At 42.5% G+C, this 25,155-nt stretch overlaps 1 protein-coding gene across 4 annotated transcripts; it reads right to left on the bottom strand.

Annotated features, from left to right (window-relative positions):
* Positions 1-1,558: 1,558 nt before the first annotated feature.
* LOC135413256 (cytochrome P450 4V2) lies at positions 1,559-25,098 on the bottom strand. 4 transcript variants are annotated; one of them, XM_064652693.1, is made up of 13 exons: positions 20,864-25,098; positions 18,703-18,824; positions 16,642-17,198; positions 14,257-14,369; positions 13,142-13,227; positions 11,425-11,615; positions 10,936-11,005; positions 9,710-9,836; positions 6,681-6,872; positions 4,912-5,014; positions 4,428-4,562; positions 4,082-4,261; positions 1,559-2,406 (listed from the first exon to the last, which is right to left on the bottom strand). In XM_064652693.1, the coding sequence occupies exons 3-13, from the start codon at positions 16,853-16,855 to the stop codon at positions 2,231-2,233; spliced, it is 1,587 nt and encodes a 528-aa protein (XP_064508763.1). In that variant the 5' UTR covers positions 16,856-17,198; positions 18,703-18,824; positions 20,864-25,098; the 3' UTR covers positions 1,559-2,230. The 4 variants fall into 4 exon arrangements, with proteins under 4 accessions (XP_064508763.1, XP_064508765.1, XP_064508764.1 ...); XM_064652695.1 differs by lacking the exon at positions 16,642-17,198; XM_064652694.1 differs by lacking the exon at positions 20,864-25,098 and having other exon boundaries at positions 18,703-20,827.
* Between the last annotated feature and the right edge of the window lie 57 nt (positions 25,099-25,155).

Genomic DNA, 25,155 nt, shown 5'->3' with positions numbered 1-25,155 from the left:
TCTTTGTCAAGATCTGTAATTTCATTTATGTAAACTCAGCAATTAAATACTTTCTTTTTATAAGATTCTCAGAAAATGGTAAAACCTAGGTTCATCAGAATATAAAGAATTTAGCAGGTTCAAGGAAACCTCTAATTTACTTGGAAAACATAGAAATTATTTTCTCTTTATTATGATGTTCTACAAAGTAGGGAAGTATCCCAGGTGCTAAACCACAAAGTGTAGTTTAAAGGGCACACGGAAACAGACAAAAGATCAACAAAATCAATAAAGACCGATTACTCCTTTGTTACTTTGTACCATATTACTCATTAGACTGGACCAAGCCATATTGGCTGCATCAGCTCTGACCTCCAGCTTCTCATCCAGCTCCCCTCTGCAGGGTGCCCAAAGCCCCAGAACAACCTAAAGGCAACAGCACACAAAAAAACCCTCACTGCCAACCATAGGGCAAGAGCAAGAGCTGCATCAGCACCTAAAGACAGAAGTGTGGTTATCGGCGGGCTCCCTCCTTTGTACGGCACCAGGCACCATGCTGGAGCAACATACACCAGCCAAAAGAAGTCCCAAAGCATAGGGCACAAGTAAAGGGCAGATCAGCTAGAAGACCTGAGCTTGCTCTAGCCATCAGCTTTTTCAGAGCTTGCAAAAAGCTGCGTGGCCTGTAAAAGATTTTGACCTGTCCTGAGGGTACCAACAGTCAGAAACTTTTCACAGGCACTTTATTCCATCACTGTGATTCGTCTTTAACTTCAATTAGCAAAAAACTGTGTATGTTGCCTTCATGGCCTATGAGAGAGTGGAGAAAATGATTACTGCCTCAAAATAACTAAAAAGGGAGGTAGGGGGGCTGCAAGGGGGAGCAGGGTAAATTCAGCCAAGAAGGGATGGTGCACTGCTCCACACCCCTCACCCCTCAAGATCTAGTCCAGCCCAGAATGGCTATTAGCCACTGGCACACTGAATGCCCCACCTAGGAGAAGAGAGACCAGAGCCAATAAAAGCAATTGCACAGGAATACACAGGGTTGTGGCCCGTTTGCATTTTATAGGAGCTGAGATCGTGCTGGAATTCAAGCGGTGATTATTAGTCTTTCTTTCTCCCTTTTCTTTCTCTTTCTTCCTCAAATTTCCTTGTCTTGAAATCTGGGTAACTTGGAAGTTGGATGGGCTAGAGTTTGCTAAGTCAATGCTCTGTGAAATGCTTTATTTTGATTGAATGTTGCTTTAAGGAAACTTGCCAAGTACCCTTATTCTCTGAAGTTTGCCAGTAAAAGTTTGTTGTTTAACCTCCTGAAAACACTACAGTGTTCTCCCTTATGCCTGTCTCAGGGAATTGAAGTACCTAAGCCCCCTTTAACAAACTTGCCAAGCAAGCTCAGGGTTTTACAAGACCCTAGAAGGTAAGAGCACACTGGCTCATTGTTTGAGCTTTGAGCAACACAGTAAAATCTGGTTGACTGATCACCCCAGAGGAACTGATGCTAAGAAATAATTATGCATCGCTACTTTACCTGCACACAGGCATGCAATTTCTACAGATGCAATTTCATTCCATATTGAGGCATAGTAGAAGTTTATTTGCAAATACAGTGGTTCTGTCATTGTGACATCCAGTGTGTAATTTGCACACTATCTACTTCCTGGTATGGTTATACAGATTAATGTTTATGGTATACTTTGCTAAAAAATAATTCAGAGCACTCACTATTTAAGAACTACTGTAAATGTTTACAGAGGAGGAGAGAAGTCACCAGAGATTTTTGCTTCATCTTCACAGATACAGTCATTATCAAAAAGGAAAAATATTGCCTGAGAGGAAGAATTATCAGAACCTGATACTGTATATTTCAGAAACCTGAAAACTGTACAAATATTTGAGACTATCAGTTACCTGGCAAATGCTATGGCATGTAATCAGATCACTTAATCACAGGCATTGCTGTTGTTACTACCATAACTTAAGGTTTTGTGGCACTGTTGCAATAGAATAGTTTCATCTGAGCAAATAAGGCATTAAAAGTTAATATTTAAAGACTTGCAGTTCAAAGATTAACATGAAGTTCACAAGTACTAGAAAAGAAGAGCAATTTAAGACTATTACAACTTTAATGAAACAGTAACAACCAGTTTTAACAAACTGCTGGACTGACATCAAAATATCTGATTTTAAAACATATTTCAGCCTAAATAGCTTGAAAATTTTTGGAAGTAAACCCTTGAAATGGGTTTCATTCTGATCCAGCATTTGGTCTCCTCTTCAGCTTAATCCAGATGCCATTATTTGGACGAAGAATCAATTCTCCAGCTATACGAAGCTCTTCTGGCTTTTGACATGACTCCACCCAAAAGTGCCGCAGGATGAGGGCTAGAAGAGTTTTCTCCTCCATTTGTGCAAAGCGCTGACCTACAAGTTACAGGGCAGGAAGAAAAGTTATTGTAAGGTTGCATCAATGGCTGCTGCACTTGGATGTTTACCGTGATACTCCCAGGAACAGGAGAGAGCAAGGACGGTGCATCTCCCTTGAGAACAGAACTAGCCTTAGGCCAAAATCGAGTTTACATGGATACTAACAATACTAGCACTTTTCTCTGCATGAAAACTCTGGCCTTCCTGGGATAATCCACATCGTGTCTTCCTTCCCATAGTACACAGAATTCAAACAGCAAAGCAGAAACAGTCAACCCTTTTCATGGAACTTCTACAAAACACGGCCTTGTCATATCTCTTGGATGGACTAGGCAGGGGGAATGGATGGCAGACCAGAGCAGAAGATGCCATACAGGGACTGTGGAGAGTGAAAAAACTCATTGGTCCATATATGTGGAGAGGAGCAAAGGAGGTATGACTGCAACAGAATGACAGACAGACATTCCTTCAGTGATCATTAAACCTCACACTGATGATTTGGTAGCACAGATGGCAAAGTTCAATTTACACTTCAGAGAAAGGTGAAAAAGGAAAGAGGAGAACAGAGGAACATGAGGGAAATCAAACCAAGTGCCGCAATCCTGGCAGTTCACACAAACTAAACTGAAAAATGGGCACAGGACACAAAGCCAGGGCTCAAAACTTTTTCTGTTCTCCCCTCTGTATAATATGCTTAGACGGATGTCCATACACATGAACATAGTGATGCATTTCTGCAATGATATTAATGAACCACCTCTCCTGCACATGTTCCTTCACACTCAGGAACTAGCTAGACATGTTAGATTAGATTAAATTTCTCTTTGGAACATGGAAAGACCTAGTTTACTGTTCTTATGGGAAGGGCACCTACTACCAATGAGACAAATCAAAACAAATCAACACCATCCCCCCCCAAAAAAGAAATCAAACCAAACCAATAAAATCAAAAAACCCAGAAGTTGTTATATTTCCTATTCTTGTAAATGGCATAACATTTTCTGGATATTCCCCACCTGCAGTTAAAATCGGTGCAGGGAACAGTCTTTTCACGTGTTCTACAATAAAACCAACAATGCCTCTATTCTGAGCACAGATGAACGCCAAGCATCTCAGTGGCATCAGAAGAGCTAACAAGTTCTGGGATGACAGTGAAAAGACCAAACCAACTACAGTGTCAGAAAAGAGGGGAAAAAATACATCAGTTGCAGACCGCATGTCTGGGACACTCAGCTCAGATCATGAGAGAGATAGAGATGTTTCCAGAGCAAAACAGGTGCAGGGCATTTGTCTTCTCTCACTCTGCCCTGCTAACACTGAGAATGAGAAATTTGGAAGGAATCCTGTGCTAACACAAGAGCCAAATAACATGCTGCCAGGCTGCACAGGCAGTGAGGAGGAAACATCAGCGTGATAGACACTGGTCTCTAGAAAGAAACAAATGTGGCAGCTGAAGAAGAAACCTGGGAAGAAACAAATGTGGCAGCTCAAGCATTAGGCTTGCAGGGCCCACAGTGCCCAGAATTCAGGGGCTGGGTGTGGTGGGGGCAGGAAGGACAATACACAATTAGCAGGCATATCAAGACTTAAATTTCTGATACACTTCATTGCTGTCTCAGTTACCACACCAAAAGCCAAACTGGCACATTAAAAGACTTCTTCAGATACCTACCAATGCAGTTCCTGGGACCAGCTGAGAAGGGCACGTAAGCATATGGGTGCCTTCCCTTAGAATTTTCAGAGAAGAATCTTTCAGGCCTGAACTCCTCTGGGTCCGGGAAGTTCTCTGGGTCTCTGTGCAGGGCATAAGTTAAAATAAGAACAGTTGCGCCTTTTGGTATCTGATATCCACCTAAAGAGAAAAGGGAAAGGAAGAAAAAGGGTCAAAAAAACAGCAAATAAGTGACTTTCTATACACAACAGCACAGTAAAAAATAAAACAATGCTGCCATTTACTTGGGAAACATCTCCAATGAGGACATGCTAACAGGACAAAGTGGCAAACACAGCTTACTTACTAATACAGCAGTCCTCTCTCAAGGTACGGGCAAACATGGGAACTGAAGGGAAGAGTCGAAGGGCTTCTTTCACAACACACTCAAGGTATCGAAGCTGTTTCAAGTCGTCTGTTGTAACAGGACGCTCAGTGTTGTCTGTCCAAAAACAAACAGGGGAATGAGCAAGATCAAAACTCCCCATTTCTGGCTAAACAAACTCACCCTAGTTCCCTCCAGGAATTCCTATCATGTACCAAGACTACATACAAGAACCTGTTACACATATATTGAACATGCATATCTTGCCCCCAAGACGTAAGGTTGGTTGAACACCCCTACAGATCTTCCCACACACGTCCCAATCACTTCTAGCTGCTGAAAGCTCCAAAAGGGCCAGAAGGCATGCTCCTAACTCCCCTTCTACATCTCAGCTTCTAACACATCTCCACTCACAAATGCATCAACTACCACCAAAGCCCCAGTGAAGGCGGGAATGGAAACTTACCAAACACCTCGTCCAATTCTTTGTGAACCTTCTTCTGAACTTCAGGATTATGTCCAAGCAAGTATAGGACCCAGTTCATAGCAGCTGCTGTTGTATCATGGCCCTAGAGGTTCAGATTTACAAAGACATTCACTTCAACTCTATTCCTGTGCACCAGTGGGCTTTGCAAATACTTAGGTATGCAGGTAATATGGAAAGCGACACTTATTAGTCCCATGACCACGAGAAAAACAAGAATCAAGAGTGAAACACTCTATTCAACACACTAATTATCAAGGTATAAGATGACCCACAATTCTGTCAGGTGCTGAAAACTGACCAAAAGGGAAAAGGATTGAAATTACACAAGCAAAATCTCTCCTGATTCTCAGAAGCTGTATGAAGTATCAGTCTCTACACGATGAAATGGATGTATTTTCATATTTTTGGTTACTGTCCAGTCAACAACATAACATCTGGGGGGCCAATAACTACTGCAGGAGAGATAAAATGGACACAACCTGTAACCTTTACAAAACTATCTAAAAATGGTCTAATAAGACACATTACAGTAGCCAAAGGAGAAAATACTTCTTGGCTTCCTATGAAAAGGGGATCAACTACTAGTTCCCAGCACTTAGGAAGGCAATGAGAAGTGAAGAAAGGGGAGAGGAAAGGGAAACCAAAGAAGTAAAAAAAGAGAGAAAAAAGGGGAGAACAGAAAAGGGAAAAGTTGACCAAAAAAGGACTTCAGTACTGAAAAAGTGCACCTGCAGTGAAGTTCAGGATGCTGATGTAGTACAGAAATAGTAATAATGGGAGGAGAGCTTCTCTAGGTTACAATAGCAGTAACATGATTCTATGATATAAGCTCTTCTGAAACAGAATTCAGGTCCACCTAATGGAAGTGAGTGGGAAACTTGTGAAAATCTTGTTTAGATCCTTCATTAGACAGAGAACCAGACATGAAGAAGGGCCATGAAAATGATCAGAGGGTTTGGAGAGAATGGTTTTAAACTAAGAGAGAAGAGATTTAAATTAGATGTTAGGAAGAAATTATTTACTCACAGAGTAGTGAGGAATATGTTGTCCAGAGAAGTTGTGAATGTCCTGTCTCTCAAGATGTCCAAGGCCAAGTGGGATGGGACCCTGGGCAACCTAATCTAACAGGTGACATCCTTGACCATGGCAGGAGGGTTGGAACCAGATGATCTTTAAAGTCCCTTCCAACCCAAACCATTCTGTGTAAGATTCTATGAGAAGACAACACACTAATATACAGTTGACAACAGAACCAGGAACAGCCAACATGGCAATGGACAAAACGTGAGGAGAGATGACAAAACACCGAAACCAGAGCTCTGTTCAGTGTTAATGAGGTTTGCAACATAAGCCAAGAGCCCACGGTCCGCGTCAGTCATTAAGCTTGTATTACTCACCTGCTTTCATGAGTAGAGCCTGTTCATATAGGCAGGGCCTACCATACATGTATTGCCCAACATTTTGCCAGGGCACATCAACGTTTCTATCCTACCTTTATAGGGTAGAAAGACTGATATTTCCTCTTAGGTTTCCAGGGCTAAAATAACTCCATACTAAAAGCAAGCTCCTGAATTAAGACAAGAGTCACTACCCTCAAATTCTGAATCTCAGGTTCTGGGAAAAAAACCATCCAAAATAAACAAATAGAACCAACATCAATAACAAAACAAAACAAAAAACAAAACCAGAAAAATCAAACCAAACCAAAACAAAAAACCCACAAACAAACCAGTGGCTTCCTTGGTTACCTCAAACATGAAAGTATCCACTTCCTCACGAATGTCCCTGTAGCTCAGTTTGTTTCCTTCATCATCTGTTGCACTCAGCAGCATGTCCAGGAATGCTTTTCTCTTTTTGGAGACACTTTCTTCACAGTTGCCATCATTATCATGTTTTTTTTGCATAGTGTTTTCAAGTTCTGCAGCTTTTTCTGCAATGACCTGAGATTAGAACCATTACATCAGATATGATGCATTCAGCACAGGCCCATAGTCTACATCATACAGTTTTGTCCCAACTTATCAAAACAACAACATCCATCTATAGCAGTCCACATGATCTACTTAGCATAGCTATCAGCATTAGGTCATGAACTTTGACTGACCTTTTGTGTTAGTAGGTGAAATATGACCAACACTTCTTGTCCCATGCAACAGAATGAATCTTTGTGTGATCAAGAAATAGACAGCCAAACTACATAAACAACTTGTTGATCATCAAGAAGTGTAAACATATCCAGAGTATCTGGAACCAGCCAATCATGAAGGTCAACAATGGCAACAGCAAATCAAAAAAATCATCACAATGTCAACAGAGTAACCACTAATAAGATCTTCTCTATCCTATCCCATAAACTAAGGAAAATATCTCACCTCCAACCTTGGGGAACCCAGGAGACTGAAGAGAAGACTAGACATACCACAACCCTGCATCAACGCTACACATAGCATCGCTTAACCACTAGATTAAAGCTTCCCGAATTTTCTTCAGTATGAGAGCAATGGTTGAACTTCCCTTTTCTAGGTAAAAGTAAAGCCCCAGTAACAGACAGATTTCTTGTTGTTACCACTGTTGTTGCAACAACAAAACAGAACCCTTCATAAACTGGCATTGCTTTTAAAAACAGAATAATTAAAAAGAAAGGCTGTAGAGCATGCAATTCTGTTCAGAGGAAGCACTGAATGGCAGAAAAAATACAGTTTCATGCACACACATTGCTTGCCTCACTGAACGTGCCTGTATGTCACATATTGAACCATCTTTCACAGAATCACAGAATACGCTGAGTTGGAAGGGACCCACAAGGATCATTGAGTCCAACTCCTGGTTCTGCACAGGTCCATCCCCAAGAGTCACACCATGTGACTGAGAGTATTGCCCAAATGCTTCTTGAACTCTGTCAGGCCTGGTGATCTGATCACTTCCCTGGGAAGCCCATTCCAGTATCCAACACAATCTGGGTGAAGAACCTTTTTCTAATAGCCAACCTAAACCTCCCCTGACATGACTTCAGGCCATTCCCTTGGGTCCTGTCCTGTCCTGGTCACCATAAAGAAGAGAACAATACCTACCCCTCCTCTTCCCCTCATGAGGAAGTTGTAGACAGAGGTCTCCCCTCAGTCTCCTCTTCTCCAGGCTGAACAGACCAAGTGACCTCAGCTGCTCCTCATACAGCTTCCCCTCAAGGCCCTTCACCATCTTTGTTCTCCTCCTTTGGACACTCTCTAATAGCTTAATATCTTTCCTATATTGTGGTGCCCAAAACTGCACACAATATTCAAGGTGAGGCCGCCCCAGTGCAGAGCAGAGCGGGACAATCCCCTCCCTCGACCGGCTGGCAATGCTTTGCCTGATGCCCCCCAGGACATGGTTGGCCCTCCTGGCTGCCAGGGCACTGCTGACTCATATTCAACTTGCCATTGACCAGGACCCCCAGGTCCCTTTCCATGGCACTGCTTTCCAGCATCTCATTCCCCAGTCTGTACGAATACCCAGGGTTCCCCCATCCCAGGTGCAGAATCCAGTACTTTCCTTTATTGAACTTCATATAGCCGGTGATTGTCCAGTCCTCTAATTTGTCAAGGTGACAGGTCACCAGTCTGATGTTCCCCCATTCGCTATTACCCTCTGTGCTCAATCTGTGAGCCAATTGCTCACCCACCACGAGATGTGTTTATCCAGATGGACATTTTGTCCAGAAGGGTCCTGTGAGAGACAGTACTGAAAGCTTTACTGAAATCCAAAAAGATTACATCAACTGGCTTCCCTTGATCAACTAGATGGATTACCTTGTCATAAAAGGAAATCAAGGTTGATAAGCAGGACTTTCCTCTCATGAAGCTGTGCTGACTCAGTTCTTTCTGTCAGCACCTACACTAGGTGACATTATTATTTACTGTTTCTTTGTCATCTTCTAAGATTTGGCTTTTTATATTCAGCTGCAGCATAGGAAGAGAGCAAGTGTTATCTTACGTCCTCTTAAGAGCCTCTCTCAGGTCTCACTGCTGCAGTTCCCCACAAAAGGAAGCAAAACATGACGTACTTAAAAAAACACAATGTGGCTCATTATATGTAATCGAAGTTCAGAGATTATTTTCTTTGTCATAGACATTGATGCCACGACATCATACATGCATAGGGAAAGCAGCCTGAAAACATCCTCGAAGTAGATTTGGAAGGCAAGAGTAGCGCGGGAATTATTTGGTGAGTGAAAGGGCTGTTATTTCCAGTCTAACATAGTGAGAGAATACTGCATTTTATGCCAAGTCAGTGACGCATGCTTAATGGTTTCTGTGTCAAAGTGTCTTTCTGCTGATGTGGAGACCTGTATCTGTTTGCTTATCTGAGCAGTTCTGCTCTGAATAGGGAAAAATGAATATAGCCTTCAATTTCGGAGGGCTGGATCAAATTGCATCACCACACAGAGCCCTACGCTTACTGCTCCAAACTTGGCAGTGAGCTCTTGCAAGCGCTTCGGATGCTTCTCCTTCTAGAACAAGAGTTCAATGAATTCCCGCTGTAAGTCCTGACACTCCTTTGGATTTGTATACTTCCTATTGTTTAAATTTGACAGAACTCCAGAAAGGGAAGTCAACTATTGTCTTCTTTTCAGGGAATTCCTCAGCATCCCAATTGAGAGAGAGCTCTTCTCTTGTACATGCATATCAAGGAGGCTGAGCCTCATCCCATTTGGAAGCTCTCTACTGAGTGCAAGACTTGGCTCCAATAACTAAAATTATCAATATAAATAACAAACAAACAAACAAAAGAATTATACTCTATCTGTAAAATTGTGAAGGATTTTGAGGTTCCTCTTGTGTTCTCTTCCTTCCTTGAATAGCATGTATAAAAGATCAGGCCAAAGCCAAGGGCTCTTCTGTCTCTGTTGGATTAGATCACTCATCCTAGGGGCAAAACAATTACATCATGTAACATTTATTGACAAAAAAACTACAACACACTTTCAAAAACCAAAAAAAAGTGTTCTATGTACCCTAATGAAGTAGAATTTAACAGATTGTGTGAGTTTAAACTCATTCATCTGAAAGGAAGGCTGTTCACATTTGTTTCCTGATCTTACACCATCTAAAAATTTCTGTTACCTGTCACAGCATCACCATGTTTTATATCTTTAAGCATTGTTCTCTGAGAAGGAGAGCATATTCTCATTTAGTTGGAATCCTCTTGAAACAGATCTATTAAGTCATCCAGTTCAGTCCCATGTGACTTCAGTAAGGCACTGGCCATGTTGAAAAGACTACTCATGACAGGCTTCCAAAATATCTGCCCTGAGAACTCAGTCATCTGACATCATTACATTCCTACTTGATTGCCCAGATCCCATATACACCAGACACCACATAAAAGTATTTAAAACAAAGAACATGAGACTTAAGTATCCTTATGCTCAAACACAACTGGAGTACAATTCCAGATACCATATATGCCAGATAACATGTAAAAGTATTTAAAACAAAGAATATGAGACTTCAAGTATGCTCAAACAAACTGGAGTACATTTGGAAGGGCTGATTGTCATTGCTATGCAGCTCTTGCACATGCTTTGGCTGCAGAGACTTCAAGAAGTAGTTACTACATTTAGGCCAACTTCATGCGCACTTGTGGTACAATTTGGGAAAGGCCAAGGAATCGATGAAAATCAAACTCTAGAAGTCCACCCCTTTTTTCATAACGTACCTGTAATCAACAAGCACCATCGAAAGCTTGGAGTGAGATCATAGAATCATAGAATCATTTAGGTTGAAAGAAACCTTTTAGATAATTGAGTTCAACTAGTTAACCCTAGTGTTAACTGACCGCTGAATCGTGACCCTAAGTGCCATATCTACAAGTCTTTCAAATACCTCCAGGGTATTTAGTGACTCAGGGTTGGCCTGTTCCAGTGCTTTACATCCCTCCATCTCTGCCCCCCTGGTCTTCCCTCCTGACACCAGCAGCATCAACTCCAGCTCTACGCAGTAGCTAAGGAAAATGTCCGTTTACCTGTAGATAGCAGAAACATAGTCAGAATTCTTATTCTTCTGAGCACCTACATTCTTGCCCATTGCTGTTTCTAGAAGGAGAAAAATATCAACATTTCACATGTGCAAAGTGAAATGCAAAGTCTGTGCACACAGTAAGTTACTACTGCTCCCAGCTTCTGACTGTCACCACACCATCCCTTTGACAGGTGAACACAAACATCCCTTTCCAGGTGATGAGCTTGCTTTGTGTTTCCATGCCCAGAAATCTTGCTCTTCAACACAACCTCACTTCAGATGCTATCTCTGTCGTGCCAATCCCACAAACTCACCTGCTCAGATGCACATAATAAACCCTGGGAGAAAGGATGGCCTTAGGAGGATAGAAATGCATTCACACCATATGCAGGGACGTTCCTCTTCAATCACCTCCCCACACAAACTGGCACAGCTGTACTCATGAGCATCCACATCATTTACAGTCCCACCACAATAATTGAAGAGGACTTACCACAGATGATATCAAGGGCACACAGAGTGATGTCCAGAAAGACATCAAATGGTTCCTTGTCAACATGCTTTTCAAGTTTCTTAACCAAAATACTTCCTTGTTCATTCATAACCTCTAGAAAATCATTCAATATTGCAAAGTGGAAAGTGGGAGTTATCATCTTCCTCCGCGACCGCCACTTGTCTCCAGTGCTGTAAAATTAATGGGGTGAAGGAAGGGTTAAAACTCCCAAGTCAAAAATAAAAACCTCACCATGACAGGAAGTATACAGTAAATACTGCAGCCTGGAAGAGGTGGACACTCTGTAGATGTCTCTTCAAGCTGTTCATAGCACTCCCCAGAAGCAGCAAATGTTAATATTTCTTGCTCCAGATCTCTCAGAAGCAGAAGCCACCATTTCTCTAGCTGCTCTCAACAAACAGAGATGCCAACAAGCCTCCAGGCAATACAGCCTTGTTGGTCAGTGCACAGGCTCAGAGGGACCAAGCAGAAGCCTCCTATAGGACAAAACAGCTATTCAGCATCAAGGCCTCAACCCACCACAGTGTCTCTCTGAATCACTAGTCATGCTTCCCTTCATCTGCTGACTGCGAAATGAGGATTGCGGAGAACTAGGGCCTAGGGACATTACCAAAATGACTGCCTCAAGGCCTGGCTTCCAAGTATTCCCTTGGAGACAGGCAACCAGTTCCCTCATGCCAGTGAACAAGCAGAGAGCCACAGAGAATGGAAATAGCTTCCTGGGGGTTCTTGTTTGCTTTTTCTGAATCACATGTGTCACAGGCACACAGCTGGCACCTCTGCTTACAAGGCAAAACCATCACGCCACTACTCCTGTTAACTTGCTATTGGGGCACTCCTCAGGCCAGCTTATCTGCTTGCTGTCTACCAGTGCTGCCCTTAATCAGCATTTGGAACATTTGCCTCCATCATGCTTTTGTAAGCACAAAGAAGTCAAAATACCTCTGTAACTCTATGGGAGACAAAATAACAAACAAGGAAGAAGACTTAACAGTGAAGATGTCTGATGCCTATGGACCTCAACTTTCTGCACTTTGTTACTGCTTGCTAACTGGCTTCTTAAGGGCCAAGAACAAAATTCAGGATAAAAGGCATTCCTCATTCTCTCACATAAACTTGCACTTCTCACACCACATGATCACAGTTGGCTTTTACACCACCATGGTCCCATCATAAAGCACAAGGAGTTCACCTCAGAGGGCTCCAAACAAGCAGCAAAGCCCGTAGAAGAGAAACAAACTAACAGGGGGACCTTGACCTTCTCCTAAAAACTCAAAAGAGGCTCATCAAAGACACCAAAGCCACTTTACCCTCATCTTGTTCTCACTTTTGAATATCTGCATCATCCAGACTAAACCTTCCTTTACCCTCCCAAGACTGGAGGACACCAAACCCTTACATCATTGCTCTTCCCTCTCTCCACTCCTGACCTATGCTCTTACCTGAGCTCACTTCTTAGGATCCTCCACTTAATGAAGGAAATGAAGGGCAGGGTGCAGATACTCTCCAATCCTACCCCAAAGCATCACCAGCCTCACACCAATCCTACTGGTTTGCAGCATCACCAGCTGAGATAAGCAACGCACACAATCTCTCTGTTCAGAGATATACACAGCATTCCTGCCACCAAGATCTCTTCCTATCATATCCCCTGCGAATTTCAAAAAGACAGGAATGCACCTGCATTTCATTATACCTTGTCAGAAGTCCAGTGCCCAGCCATGGATGCAGGAAGTCATACAGGTATGATTTTTCTATATGTTTTGAACTGTTCAAAATAACCTGTCAAAAAAATTAATAGCAAGGAAAAAAAAATATCATTTGTTAGATAGAGAGAGATTTCTTCACTCTTTCTTCAATAAACACTCCAACAGAGAGAAAACCCTGTCTTCTCAGTTGTAAAGTAAAATATGCAGGTATCCCCAGAAATGCAATGCAGTGGAAAGAATTCAAAGTTTATTTAGAAGGCCAAAGCACAAGAAACTTACAAATACCTGACAGTGCTATTCAAGCACCAGGTCCCAGGGACAAAAAAGGCAAGTTCATGCCCTGTCCAGCACCTTTTTACCCCCTCCATTTCTCCCCCACCTTCCCAAGGCCTCTCTGCATGTCTGTTAGAGTTATCTGTCTCCAGCATAGCAGAGAAAGAGAGAGAACACAGCTCTCTCTGCAACCCCCTCTGGACTGCAGAAGGGAAGAAAAAACATCTAACCCTCTTGAGAAGACACTCTGCAGGCTTCCTAAGTGAAAACGAGTTTCTAGTTTTCCCGTTACAAATTCTTCTGAAAGCACAACTATTCCTACACCAGTTCAAGGACAATCACTGGCAGCAGCAAAACTAATGACTACATTTCATGGCACCATGACAGACCCACCAAGTTCTAATGCAGAAGTCAGTCAGAGACAAGCACTGAAATCTGTATTTCATAATGTTCCATCCTTATTTCAGTGGTCCCACCTTCCCTGCTGTCTGCTTATCTGTTCTGATCTTGGGAGCAGAAGCTTTCACACATGTGAAAAAAAAAAAAAGCTAAAGGAGATGCTTCTTCGTATAAAACATATTGTGTTGGTGCTTTCATTTGCTGGCCATCTTCAGTATGCCCCCCTCCCAGTTCTCCCTCCTCCCCACCCAGACTAGGCTTTTTTACATTCTTTTGCTTTAAGCCTTTCTTTAGAACTGGGTCAGAGGACAATTCCAAGGAAAATCAGCCCAAGTCCTTTTTAACAAAAAGTACATTGAGATAATACAAACTAACAGGAGGGACACCACTCTGCATGACAGTAGAATAGGCAGGAGACCAGCACACTCACCTCCACACTGTCGGGGTGATACAAAACTACGACAGGCAATGGTCCTAACCAAAGATTGAACAATGACCACTTCCTGAACTCTTCAGAATAAAATTTTAGTTGATTAAAAAAACCTGGAATAAGAAGGCAGATTAGAACTTTTCAAAAAGGGGGGTTTATTAAATAAGACTCAAGAAAAACTTCTGTAATGAACTCTTTTACACCATATGCTCTGCAATTTTGATTTTGTTGAAGCTTTATGATCAAGCAGCATATTTTGCACCTGTGGATTTTACAGTTCAGATGTCCTAATCTCTAAGGGCACAGACTCATAAGATTATTTATGCCACAGAACACCTGAGAGATACCACTTCTGTCCACCTGCCAATTGGACTTCATACCAGTGAGCTCAGCAATTCAGCCAATCCTCCTCCCACATCATTATACACTCATTCAATCCATATATTGTCAGTTTAGTTATACAGAAAGCATGGAAGATAGCTGGATCTGTGAGCAAGGGAGGAGCAGTAGATGGTGTTTACTTTAATTCAAAAAGGTCTCTGATGCTATCTCATCGCAGACAGCATTCAGGTTCATTCTGCAATACTACATGTGGTGGCCATTATCAGGATATTCAAAGAATACCCTTTCAGAAGCCAGCTTAAACAAAAAAAGATATCCTATCAAGCCTCTGCAGAGTTGAAAACTCAAAGGTCCCCAGTCAGAGGGAAAAAAAAAGAAAAATAATAATTTCCTAATCAATGTGCAAATACAGTCTTCCCTAGTCTGAGTTCTAATGACACCTTATCCAACAGGCTTAAGAGTGTCAGATTATTTTGCTATTTTTAAAATATTTTTCCTAGCATTGCCATGATTAAAATATCATGTTTTCCAGCATTTGTCTACCAATACCAATAAACCAAATCACCATCATATGAAAAGCCCTTCTTTTTTCTGCTATAAAACTTTACCATTTTTTATAAAAGCTATCTTTTTTTCACTGTCACATTTTAAATGAAAAGTATTTTAAACCACAAACTTCACTCATTTTTACATAAATAAACAAGAACAAAGACACTAACTTAACTAAAGCATGGAGGCTATTTGACTCCTGCTAACAAATGAGATTAAAGACTCCAAAGAACATCAGGGTCTCCAGCAAACTGCTTTCCGGAGACAGAAACAATGCTCTGTTTTGTTCTGGTATTTAAAGAAAATTTAAAAAGAAGAGGGGGGGAAAAAAATTTAAAAAAAACAGAAGATTCATCTCTCAGTCAGGGTCGTATAAACATCCTGACTATGATCCTCCTACTACTTCCCCAAAGCCAGCTTCCTGGAAAGCTGCTTGCCCTCACATCCACCAAAGATCTCTCATATCTGTATTTAGATATGGGGTTCAATGCAGGGGAAAGATATGACAGTGTACCCTTGTGAACAGAGGCACCATGTCTCAGCATGGGTCAGAACTGAGCAATTTCTGTTCCAATGCTGTATTCGTCCTTGACCTTACCATGCTTGCACAGTCTCTCTTCTGGCAGCATACTAGGCAGCACAGCCAGGAACACATGTACACAGAGCAGAACCAGCATACAGAGGCATCACAAACACACACAGAAGCGTCTGGGCCACTGACAGCACAGCCATCAATGCTTTCACACCACAAACTCCTTAAGAAATATGCTCCTGTTAAAAAAGAGGTACCAAATGGAAAGGGAACATCTAGCACATTAGTGCTCTCTCGAGTACCTGGCAAAAAAGAACGTCCCATTAACAAGTGCAAGAACAGAAAGGTTTGCATTTGAGGGATGTACTGTAAATACTCAGCAAGTTCTTTTGCATCTAACACATGTAAGTCACAGCTAATTCTGTGATTGCTGAAAGTGACCCAGCAACTCAGTATGATAAAGTCCCTTGCACATGCTTACTTGAGGGAAGAGAATTGTTTAAAGTTTTGTTTTGAATCAGCTAGCAGTCACGAGAACACAGTGCTCTGCTTTGTGAAATAGCACTTCCTGCAAGAGCCCTCAGCATGCCTCCCCATTGGAAAAACACATCCAACAGCATTCATTCTCACCCTACCAACAACTGTAACCATCTGAGTCCAGCAGCAGCATCTGGAAGCTGCTGTCAGATTGAATTTCCAGTTAATCTCTGACTGATAATAATGCTACATTTATGCAGTTCCTCTCCTTTCCCCTTCACTGCCCACTCCTCACACAGTTCCCCTCTGCAGATTGCCCACAACCCCAGAGAGACCTAAATGCATCAGCACACCTTTGATCTCCCATTCCCCTTCCCCAGCCAGCCACAGCTCAAACACACAAGCACCTCACCAGCACTGGCTCCTCCAGCAAACCCCACAGTGCAGGGACCTCACAGCCGGGCTACAGCGTGATTTGGCCTTACCTTCTCCACCCCGTTCTAAGAGTAGAGCATTTCCCAGCACAGGATAGCAGGGGCTGATACCCGGGATTGACTTCATCATCCACCATCGCCTCCAGTAACTCATCAGGGAGGGCAGGGAGCATAAAGCCACAACTGTCAACAACAGAGTGATGACCCCAGCCCCCAAGGGCAGCAGCTGGAGTCTTCCTGTGGATCCTTGCATAACCTCCATCATCACCTCTCAGCCTCCTGCTGCAAGCCTTGATCCCTGCTGTGGAACTGGCACTGCCTGTACCCGCCAGTGCCGTTGCACCAAGCTGAGTGTGTGGGGAATTTGGCCAGGAGAGCAGGAGGCGGAGCTATCACAAAGACCACAGGCGCAGCTTCTTGCCAGGGAAATAAACAGATTTAAAAAACACGCGCATGGAGAGACTGCCTGTAAGCATTTCCTAATGGCAGAGAAGTTAGAGGCAACAGTGCTCCTTCCCTGCCCTCACTTCACTCCTCTGACTCAAGTGAAGAGTGAGAAAGTTCTTTGCAGGCCCATGCAATACCTCAGCAGGAAACAACATAAAGCACTGTCAAGAGAAAACACACATTTTTGATGATTTGAGAAGGATGAGTTTTCTCAGTATCATCTTTCTCCATCTGTTTTCAGGTGCTCAGAGAACACTATTTTGCCATACAGAACTGAACTGCTCCAGTGCTGTCCAACACTATGACTGAAGGGTGAGATGGGGAATATCTTTAAGCTTCAGTTGGGTTGATGGTTTCAGGGAGTTACCCAAACCAGATCCCATACAGACCCATGATCAAGAGCAGCACTGATGCTTCTCAGCTCAAATGGCCTTTACTGATGTCACTGTTGAATGCTCAGGCATAGGCTAAAGGGTGCCAATAACACAACTGACAGTACCAGCATCTGTGCCATAACTTGCAAAGTGCTCGCACAGAGGCAGTACCATATCCACCATATACACTGCTGCCGCTCCTGCCTCAGGAGGACCCAGGGTCTCTTCTCACTGCTGCAGGGCCACTGAGCATCTGTGCCTCAAAGCAAGTGCTCAGAAACTTTGTGGTAAAACAGAAGTTTGGTAAAGAGACAGCATAGCTCACAGCCAATTCACAAAACTTCACTCTCTGAATACAGTACAAAAGCTACTTATAGCCACAGTCACACTCAGACTGTTTGCTTTGTGCCAAAAATGATTGCACTGACTGCACCAGTATTTTAGTAAATAAACAAACAGCATAAACACAACAACTAAGACATAAAACACAAACAGAAGGCTCAGAATATCAGAAATTAAATAAGATTTTGATGACCCTTGGCAGCAGAGGGGATTAAATTTTGGTACTTTGTTCCTGCAATCTCCCAGCAAAAACTTTATCATAAATGCTGACTGTTGTATCTTTATGCACAGTAAACAGCTGGAAACGAACTTTGCTACTCTTGCTGTTGTTTGTAATGCTTTGTGACAGAGAGCAGCAGACACATGCCCTGTCTTGCTAACACACAAGGCAAGCTACACAGCCATCAGTTCCCTCTTCTGTCCAGGTGACATCCTAGGAAGGAAGTAAGGATGCAGGATGAAGAGGCTCGACTTAAGTCTTTTTAACACGGAGATCAGTTGAGTAATTATGCTCTCATCTTTAGAAAAAACCTTGCAGTTTGAAGTGGTTAACTGTGATTCTGAGTCAAAAATCCATGTTTCTAACTCCTGATAACTCCTTCTGCAGGAGGAAAAAAAAAAGAGAGAAACAGTGAAACAGCAGGGAGAAGGCGAAAAGCCACAGGGAAAGCAAAATCCTGCCAGCAGCTGGCAATGGTGATGCTGCTAACAAAAGGTAGCAGCAACACTGGAATGAGATGTAAAAGAAAGAAGAAATGAAAGTTTTGGCATCTTTAAGGCCTAATTATGTCACTGAGACTTGCAAACCTTGGAAGATGTCCCATAGGACAGGAGTTTCAGAGACCTATTTGCTCAGTGTTGGATTTCTGTAAGCACTCCAGTGGTTAGTAAAACTTTGCTTTCATAAATGCACATGAAAGTGCAAACCTGCTTTTATTCAGCCTCTTACCTAAGTGGAAGCCCTTCTGACCATATTGACAGAAGGCATGCATCCTGTAAGGCAGGTGTGTAAGCCCAGAGGCACAAACGACAACACAGGATTCTGCTGGTCCCTAGAATGCAGCCTGGATTCTTCAATAAAGCAAGCAACAAAATCATCGTTAACAACAAGAAAAACAAAAACCCAAAGCAAAGCAAAGCTAAAATGAGTCTGATACAACAGAAGAAAAAAAGAGAAGTACACTGCTCATTCTGAAAAACTGTTTTTTTCTTAAGAAAGGTTTTTCTTAGTAAGACCTTCTCTCTTTCTCAACACACACCATCACAACATAATTACCTTCATATAGAAATCTACTCTAAAAAAGCCCAGGCTACTTGTAGTCCCCAACAATCATCACCTACACAAAAAAATATAACACAACATGTCTCCATTTCAAAATATATCATCAGTGCTGGACAACTCAGAGATCTCCCCAGTCCTCAGAGAAGCATTTTAGGGCCTGAGGCTAAATTTCATGTCACTGTAGCCTAAAAATCTACAGCTTCAAATCCTTCTGTGGATCCTTTCTCACAGAGGTAGAGGAGATGAACAGCATTTGAGAAACAGAGACCACAGCTATGTTTTTCAGAGACAGATTGATTGCTGTGATGCCCACCTCCACCAAGCATACCTTGCTTGGTTTCTGCAACCTGGTGTTCACTGTACAGCAACAACTACTCTGTTCTGTAGTCATCATATCGGGATCCTTCGCTTGAGACATTTTGCATGAATGAATTATCCCCAACAGAATACAAAAGTTTGCCTCCTCTCTAAGAAACCAAAATCTTCCCTACAAGGATAATGCTGTGTCTTACAACAAAGCAGACCACCACTGGTCCCCCCAGAACACAGCCTACTGTTGTAAAGCAATTCTGATAAGGTATCAACAATGTTGTCATAATTAATAGACAATAAGGCTAAGTAGCTACCAAAGCACCACACCTATATTTACGCACCCACGTGCCAAGGAAAATGCACACTGCCAAGTTGGATGATCATAAATCATGCAAGGTCACAAGTGGAGATTCCGCCCGCTGTTTTGTTGTTTGTCCAGATCCTACAGGACCTCCTCCTTGCTAAACTCCAGCAAGTTTAAACAAAGCATTTAGCAGCATGCTACACATTACATGAAGAAAGCTAGAGGTCGTGGAGAATGAATAAATGGGGCAGGTTAAGATTGGGAAATACTTGTGATGTGGGTCACAGAAACGCACAGCACTAAGAATCTGCTACCTGCATTCCCGCAATACAGAAGATTTGGTGTCAACATTTTCTCTAGGAAATCCCTTGTCCACATTTGATGTGCCTGCCTATAACACAATCACAGCTGTGCAGCCTGTTAGAAGCTAAGGTAGGTTAGCCTAGTCCAGCAGCCAGACACCCATCCATTCACTCCCCACCCTCAACAGGATGCAAAACCTCATGGGTCAAGATAAAGACTGGAAGATTGCTTATTAGTTACCATCATGAGCAAAACAGACTCAACTTGGTAATTTTTATTTAATTTATAGACAAATAAAAATAGGAAGTTAGAAACAAAGAGAAAAATTCCTCTCTGCTGCTCCCTCCTCACCCTTTTCTCCTGCTCCAGCATAGGTCCCCTCCATGGGCTGCAGGTCTTGTGGATAAACCTGCTCCAGCATGCTCCACAAGCTGCTGGGGAATCACTGCTCTGGTGCCTGGAATACTTCCTCCTCCTCCTTCACTGACCTTGGTGTTTGCACTGCTGCTTTACTATCTTTCCCCTCCCCATCCTCCTCTGCCTGTTCAGCATTTTTTTGTACACTTTTATAAATACATTTTCACAGAGATGTCACTGGTTTGGCTGCTGGGCTCAGCTGTGGCCTGCAGCGGGTCCATCACAGAACCAGCAGGAACCGTGTGTGTTCTCTTCTCAGGTCTTTTCTCACAGAGGCCATCCCAGCAGCAGCCCTGTTGCTGACACCTTGACACCTACACTCAGCCGAAAAGCCTACCATGAAACCATTGCAAGACTGAAGGGGAAAATGGGGGTGACAATTCCTCCACAACACCCCCTAGTGAGACCAGAAATGTCAGTACAAAGTCATGGATGCATGCAAACTATCAACAACATTACATATTTGGAAAGCATACAGGTGCTCATCCTTACAATTTGTGGGGAAGAATCGCTCAGGCCTGAACTCCTCCACGTCACAGAAGATCTTGGGGTTTCTGTGTACGGCATAAATTATGATCTGAATATTTGTGCCATTCCATACTTGATATCCTTCTAAGGAAAAAAGTAAAAGGGAGAAGGGTCAAAACAACAGCAAATTAGTGATTATCTATAACTGCTTCACTATAAAAAATAGAAAAACCCTACCTTTTGCTTGGTAAACTTTCTCAGTACAATCTCATGCACCTTCTAGCACCCATCCCAGCTACTTCTACCTACTTAAAGCATCTTGAATGGCCACATGGCATATCCCATTTCTTCAATCTTGACAAAGGAGGAATGGAAATCTTATCAAACATCTCATCCAGTTCTCTTTGAACCTTCTTTTGGGTTTCAGGATTATGCCCAAATAATTGGGCATTGCAGGGTGTGCAGAGATGCAGTTAGAAAAACAAAAGCTCAGCCCATATTGAAATTAGTCAGAGATGTCGAAACCTACAAGAACAGAATCTTCAGATACTATCATGGTTTCAGATACCATCAGCACACAAGTAAGTACCATGCAGACACCCCACTCCAATGGCATGGAGCGGAGTATCAGAACAAAGATAAAACCATCAGTTAAGAGCAGTTTAATGATTGAAATACAGTAAAGTAAAATAAAAATAGGAAAAGGAGAGGAATAAAACCCAAGAAACACAAGTGATGCATAATACAATCACTCACCACCTGTTGATCGATCAATCCCCAGTCTGCCCCTTAGCAGTGATGGGCCCCTCCCAGCCAACTCCCACTAGTTCATATACTGCGCACGTCATTCTGTGGTACGGAACATCCCTTTGGGCAGTCAGGGTTAGCTGTCCTGGCCACGCTCCCTCACAGCTTCTTGTGGATCTCCTCACTGGCAGAGCATGGGACACTGAAATGTCCTTGATGTAGGACAAACACAACTTAGCAACAACCAAAACATCAGTGTTATCAATATTATTCGCGTACCAAATTCAAAATAGAGCACTGTGCCAGCTACTAGGAAGAAAATACACTCTATGCCAGCTGAAACCAGGACAGGTATGTAAACAACAAGCAGAGACCGACAGAAAATATTTGCCTGTTGTTAAACAGGAGAGATTAATTAGTCACCATCAAGGCTGAAAAGGCAGATGTACTTTCTTCATCTATGTCCTTTCCAGCACCAGGCCTTAGGAACAAAAATCCCAGCTGATGCAAATGCAGACCCACCACGGGTGAAGGAAGGGTTGGTATGTGAACTATTAAAGGAGCTTGACCCCTACAGATTGATGGGCTCTGACAGTACCCAACAAGGGTGTTAAGAGAGCTGACTGACATGGCACAAGGCCACTCTCCATAATCTTCGAGAAGTTGTGGAGTTCGGGAGACATCTGAGAAGACTAAAAGGCGGCTAATGTCAATCCCATCTACAAGAAAGGTTTAAAGGAGGATGCAGAAAATGGCAGGTCCATTGGTCTTACTCTGGTCCCTGGCAAACTTACAGAACAAATTCTCCTGGGAGCTGTCACAAGCCTAATGAAGTATGTGATTAGGAAAAGCCAGCATGGATTCACGAAGAGCAAAGTGCGCTTGACAAAGATGACTGCGTTTTACAACAAAGTATTGCCTTTTACAACAAAGTAACCTGCTCAGTTGATACAGGGCAAGCAGTGGACACTGTCTACCTTGGGTATCTCAGAGGCTCTGATATGATTTCCCACAGCCTCCTCCTACAGAAACTGATGTGTGATGGTCTGGACAAGTGGTCCACGTGGTGGGTGGGGAATTGGCTGACCGGCCACAGCTATATGGTGGTGTAAATAGTTCCCTTTCAAACTGGCAACTGTCACAAGTGGAGTCCCCCAGAGATCGATATTAGTACAAAATGGTTTAATATTTTCATCAGTGATTTCGATGATGGGATCAAGTTGTACCCTAGTGAAGTTCACCAACAATACCAACCTGAGTGGGGAAGTGGACACTTTGGAAGGGAAAGCCGCCCTGCAGGAGGACCTGGATAGGTTGGAAGAGTAGGCTAACAACCTGATGAAGTTCAGAAGGACATGCTAAGGTCATGCATTTGGGAAAATATACTATAGGAAGAGCAGCACAAGCTGTGACCTACCTGGCTGGGGAGCAGCTCTATGAAAAGGGACCTGGGGGCACTGGTGGAGTATGAGTACAGCTCAGTACAAGTGAACAGTTTGCTGCTGCAGCAAAGAAAACCAAGACAGTGCTGGGTTGCATCAACAAGGACATCACCAGCAGAGATAAAGAAATCACTATCCCACTTTACACACTGCTGGTCAGGCCACACCTAGAATAGTGTTTAGTTTTGGTCCCTGCTATACAAGAAAGATGTGGACAGGCTGGATAAGGTGAAGGGCCACAAAGATGAACAAAGGACTGAGAAACCTGCCGTGGGAGGAAAGTCTGAGAGAAATGTGTTTGTCCAGCCTGGAGAAAAGAAGTTTAGAGGACACCTTATCATCATGTCCCTATATTTAAAGGGTAGATACAAAGAAGATGGAGACTCTCTTTTCATAAGGGATCATATGGAAAAAGTAAGGGGTGATGGGTGCAAGTCATACTTGGGGAGATTCTGATCAGATACAAGAAGAAAATTTTTCATTGTGAGAACAATCAGCCATTGGAATGATCCCACTATGTGGGAAGTTGTGGATTCCCCAACACTGGACACTTCAAATTCAGCTGGGAAGGGTGCTGGGCCATCTCGTCTAGACTGTTATAGCCACAGCCAGGAGTTTTGCCAATAAAGATTGGACCAGATGATCCTTGAGGTCCCTTCCAATATGGAATGAGTCAACGATATGATGATTATCAGGATGTAAGATGACTGTGATTCTGTCAGGTGCCCAAAAACTGACCAAAAGGGAAAAGTGTTAAAATACTTCTGGTAGACAGCAAACATTCCTCTTCCCTCTCTCCTGCCAGCTGAGAGCATTCCATTGCTGCTCTAGTAATTAGCAGACTGTTTGTTGTTCTGCTCTTCTCTCCATATAGAGATCAACTGACTGAGCTCATTGCTTCACAGATGTCAGCAATCTTCTCTCTTTTGCAAAGTGCCAGATGATGAACCACTCCTCAGTGATTCACTGGTTACCACTTCTGTTGTTACAGAATCGACCAGTGCATGTTCATCTTTTCATTTAGTTCACAACATAAGATCTGCATTGCTATGAAATGCAAAGTACAAGATGGAAAGGGACACATTTTGCCATCGCTTCTCTGCATTCTTGTTAAGGTCTGTACAATAGAGAAGGAAGCACTCACAAGAGCAAAAGTATATTTTGGACATGTTGCTGAAAGCATTAATTCTGGAATTTTGGAAAGTGAATTTTGGAAGTTAAGTCAGCTTTGACATGAGATTTCTGAAGAAACTTCATCAAATTGACCTGCAACTGTATGAAATTGCTCTGCAACTCCAAAGTTCAAGCATTCTGCTTTCTCAGATACTATAACATACCATCACCAGTGAGTGAACTTAGTGTAGTCAAAGACAAATATTAAGCCAGTATTCAAAAGAATACAGAGCTTACAAACCATTACAAAAAAAGAAATCTGATTACCAGTATAGATATGAAATATACATTACAAATGCTTTAGGCCTTGGATTATCAATCCTTGAACATTCATAAAAAGTGAGGAGAACTGGTATTAGTTCCTAAGTAGAAGAAAAAACTGTTACTAGTCTTAACTGCACAATTTGGGCAAGTAACTTTTTTTCGTCCTTCCTTTACACTTCAACAGCACTTCAAACACATTTGCTTCAACTACTGGCTCTCTGACGGAAGGAGGAATCCCTGACTGCGGATGCTCACAGCACTAATAGCCAGGGATCTGATCAGTGCTTTGTTTGCTGGACAGAACACAATTCCAAGTCTCCTCTTTGATCTTCCCATTTGGGTCTACACAAAGAGGTATGAAATGATGCTTTCATCAGTTAACTACATATTTTCTTGTTTAAGTCTGTTTAAGCCTCACATATTTCAAAAGATGATTAATTTGTACAATAACACACATTATTTATAAGAAATCTCAAGAAGTGGGAACAGTCTTACAGACTTGTCAGCATGCTGGTTCAATTGCTCGGCATCTATAAACATGTTCAGACTGGCAGGGAAAAAATTATTTCCTGTAAACAAAGTTTATCCCAGCAGTTCCCATAGTTATTGATCATCAGAACAGTGTAAGCAAAAGCAATGAATGAATTCCGTTACAAAAGAATTAAACGACAAAGAAAAAGTAGGGACAGA

Source organism: Pseudopipra pipra, chromosome 4 (genome assembly GCF_036250125.1).
Source record: "Pseudopipra pipra isolate bDixPip1 chromosome 4, bDixPip1.hap1, whole genome shotgun sequence".
Classification (NCBI taxonomy): domain Eukaryota; kingdom Metazoa; phylum Chordata; class Aves; order Passeriformes; family Pipridae; genus Pseudopipra; species Pseudopipra pipra.
The sequence above is the reverse complement of the archived record's forward strand: the minus strand, read 5'-3'. Positions and strand labels throughout refer to the sequence as shown.

Coding starts and splice junctions, on each gene's coding strand:
- LOC135413256 (XM_064652693.1), bottom strand. CDS start 16,855: ATGATGGAGGTTATGCAAGGATCCACAGGAAGACTCCAGCTGCTGCCC. Junction 14,370..16,641: donor CTTAGAACGGGGTGGAGAAG/GTAAGGCCAAAT, acceptor TTCTTATTCCAG/GTTTTTTTAATCAACTAAAA. Junction 11,006..11,424: donor TGCCCTTGATATCATCTGTG/GTAAGTCCTCTT, acceptor TTCTCCTTCTAG/AAACAGCAATGGGCAAGAAT.